The sequence below is a fragment of the Chrysochloris asiatica genome, unplaced genomic scaffold, assembly GCF_000296735.1.
Source record: "Chrysochloris asiatica unplaced genomic scaffold, ChrAsi1.0 scaffold00500, whole genome shotgun sequence".
Taxonomy (NCBI): Eukaryota; Metazoa; Chordata; class Mammalia; order Afrosoricida; family Chrysochloridae; genus Chrysochloris; species Chrysochloris asiatica.
Window position 1 is genome coordinate 450,367 of NW_006409018.1, and position 2,918 is coordinate 453,284.

Genomic DNA, 2,918 nt, shown 5'->3' on the forward strand with positions numbered 1-2,918 from the left:
AGCTTGCAGTTGTCTCTGTCACCTGACCGCTCTTATGAGAACTCTTAATGGGAAGACCCCCCACAGATGTAAGGCCTGTGGAAAGGACTTGCTTTGTATCTCAGCCCTCAGTCACCCTGCACCCACACTGCCAGGTAAGAGACGCTATCTGTGTGATGAGTGTGGAAAAGATTTCTCCAGTTTCCCAACCTTCTGGAAACATCTAAGAACTCATCGGCGTGACTGCAAGGAGTGTTGCAAGACCTTCAGTCGTTATTCATCGCTCATTTTACGTAAAAAGGTTCGTAATAGAAGTAAGCCATATGAATGTAAGGACCGTGGGAAAGCCTTCAGTGATGCCGCCTCCTTCACGAACCACGTGAGAATCCACAGTGGAGAGATGCGCTACGAATGTAAGGAGTGTGGGAAATCTTTTAGGTGTTCTTCATACCTCACCACACACATGCGAATCCACAGTGGAGAGAGGCCTTACGAGTGCCAAGAATGTGGGAAAATCTTTATCAATTACTCAGCCCTCACTAAGCACGTAAGAACTCACAAGGGCGAGATGCCTTACAAGTGTGTGGAATGTGGCAAAGTCTTCAGTCGAGCCGCAAACCTCAATGTGCACAGAAGAATTCACAGCGGAGAGAGACCTCATGAATGTAAGGTATGTCAGAAAACCTTTGGCCGTTCCTCACACCTCTCTACACACATGCGAACTCACAGTGGAGAGAAGCCCTATGAATGTAAGGAGTGTGGGAAGACCTTTAGTCAAACCTCATCGCTCACTTCACACATCAGAACCCACACTGGAGAGAAACCGTACAAATGTAAGGACTGTGGCAAAGCCTTCCGCTCTTCCTGTGGCCTCATGTACCATTTGAGAAACCACAGTAGAGAGATGCCATTTGTATGTAAGGAATGTGGGAAAGCCTTCAGGAAATCCTCAGACCTCACTACACACAGAAGAATCCACAGTGGAGAGAAACCATCCGAATGTAAGGAGTGTGGGAAATCTTTTAGATGTTCCTCAAACCTCACCACACACATGCGAATCCACAGTGGAGAGAGGCCTTACGAGTGCCAAGAATGTGGGAAAATCTTTATTGATTACTCAGCCCTCACTAAGCACGTAAGAACTCATAGTGGCGAGATGCCTTACAAGTGTGTGGAATGTGGCAAAGTCTTCAGTCGAGCCTTAAACCTCAACGTGCACAGAAGAATTCACAGTGGAGAGAGACCTCATGAATGTAAGGTATGTGAGAAAACCTTTGGCCGTTCCTCACAGCTCACTTCACACATGCGAACTCACAGTGGAGAGAAGCCCTATGAATGTAAGGAGTGTGGGAAGACCTTTCGTCAAAACTCAACCCTCACTTCGCACATCAGAACCCACACTGGAGAGAAACCGTACAAATGTAAGGACTGTGGCAAAGCCTTTCGCTTTTCCTCGGTCCTCAAGTACCACGTGAGATTCCACAGTGGAGAAATGCCATATCCATGTAAGGATTGTGGGAAAGCCTTCAGGAAATCCTCAGACCTCACTACACACAGAAGAATCCACAGCGAAGAGAAACCGTACGAATGTAAGGAGTGTGGGAAAGCCTTCAGACAACCCTCATACCTCACTAAACACAGAAGACTGCACAACGGAGAGAAACCGTACGAATGTAAGGAGTGTGGGAAGACCTTCGGTCAAACCTCAGCCCTCACTACACACATCAGAACCCACACTGGAGAGAAACCGTATGAATGTAAGGACTGTGGGAAAGCCTTCCACTGCTCCTCGGTCCTCACAAAGCATGTGACAATCCACAGTGGAGAGATGCCATTCGAATGTAAGGAGTGTGGGAGAGCCTTCCGGCAGGCCTCAAGCCTCAATACACACACAAGAATTCACAGCGGAGAGAAACCATACAAATGTAAGGAGTGTGGGAAATCTTTTAGGTGTTCCTCAAATATCACCAAACACATGCGAATCCACAGTGGAGAGAGGCCTTACGAGTGCCAAGAATGTGGGAAAGCCTTTATCAGTTCCTCAGCCCTCACTAAGCATGTAAGAATTCACAGTGGCGAAATGCCTTACGAGTGTGTGGAATGCGGCAAAGTCTTCAGGCGATCCTCAAACCTCAGCAGGCACAGAAGAATCCACAGCGGAGAGAGACCTTACGCATTTTAGGTATGTGAGAAAACCTTTGGCCATTCCTCACACCTCACTACACACACGCGAACTCACAGTGGAGAGAGGCCTTATGAATGTAAGGAATGTGGAAAAATGTTTAGCCATTCCTAATACCTCTCTGAATACATTTGAACTTAACAGTTGCGAGAGGCCTTATGAATGCAAGGAGTGTGGGAAAGCTTTTAGGTGTTCCTCAGACCTCAGAAAACATGTAAGAATCCACAGTTAGAGAGAGGCCCTATGAATGTAAAGTGTGGGAAAGGCGTCAGGCATGCCTCAAAACTCATTACACATCGAAGACTCCACAGTGGAGTGAAGCCCCTATGAGTGTAAAGAATGTAGAAAAGAATGCACTTACGTGAATTCATAGTGGACAGAGGCCCTATGAATGTAAGGACTGTGGGAAAACCTTTTTCCAATACTCAAGCCTCACAAGACATAGAAGAATCCGCAGTGTACAGAGACTCCTGTGAGTGTAAAGAATGTAGAAAAGTCTTTATTTTTTCCACAGCCCTCACTGCACTTAAGTGAATTCATAGTGGAGAGAGGCGCTATGAATGTAAGGAGTGTGGGAAAACCATCAGGTGTTGCTCACACTTCATGTCACATATGAAAACACACAGTGGAGAGACTGCTCTATCTCAAAAGTAGGACCGTTGCTGTGAAGTGCCATCGAGTCAGTTCTGACCCATAGCGACCCTGCCTAGGGTTTCTAAAGAGCAGCTGGAGAGCTTGACTCACCGACCTTGCAGTC

General features: G+C 46.9%; 1 protein-coding gene across 1 annotated transcript in view; it reads left to right on the forward strand.

Moving 5' to 3' along the window:
* Nucleotides 1-2,161, forward strand: part of LOC102823699 (zinc finger protein 91-like) — a 3,428-nt gene extending 1,267 nt beyond the window's left edge. Inside the window, exons 2-4 of the mRNA XM_006877450.1 lie at nucleotides 135-845; nucleotides 933-1,771; nucleotides 1,850-2,161. Coding sequence (XP_006877512.1) covers nucleotides 135-845; nucleotides 933-1,771; nucleotides 1,850-2,161 — 1,862 coding nt within the window. The remainder of the gene's footprint in view (nucleotides 1-134; nucleotides 846-932; nucleotides 1,772-1,849) is intronic.
* The last annotated feature ends 757 nt before the right edge of the window (nucleotides 2,162-2,918 follow it).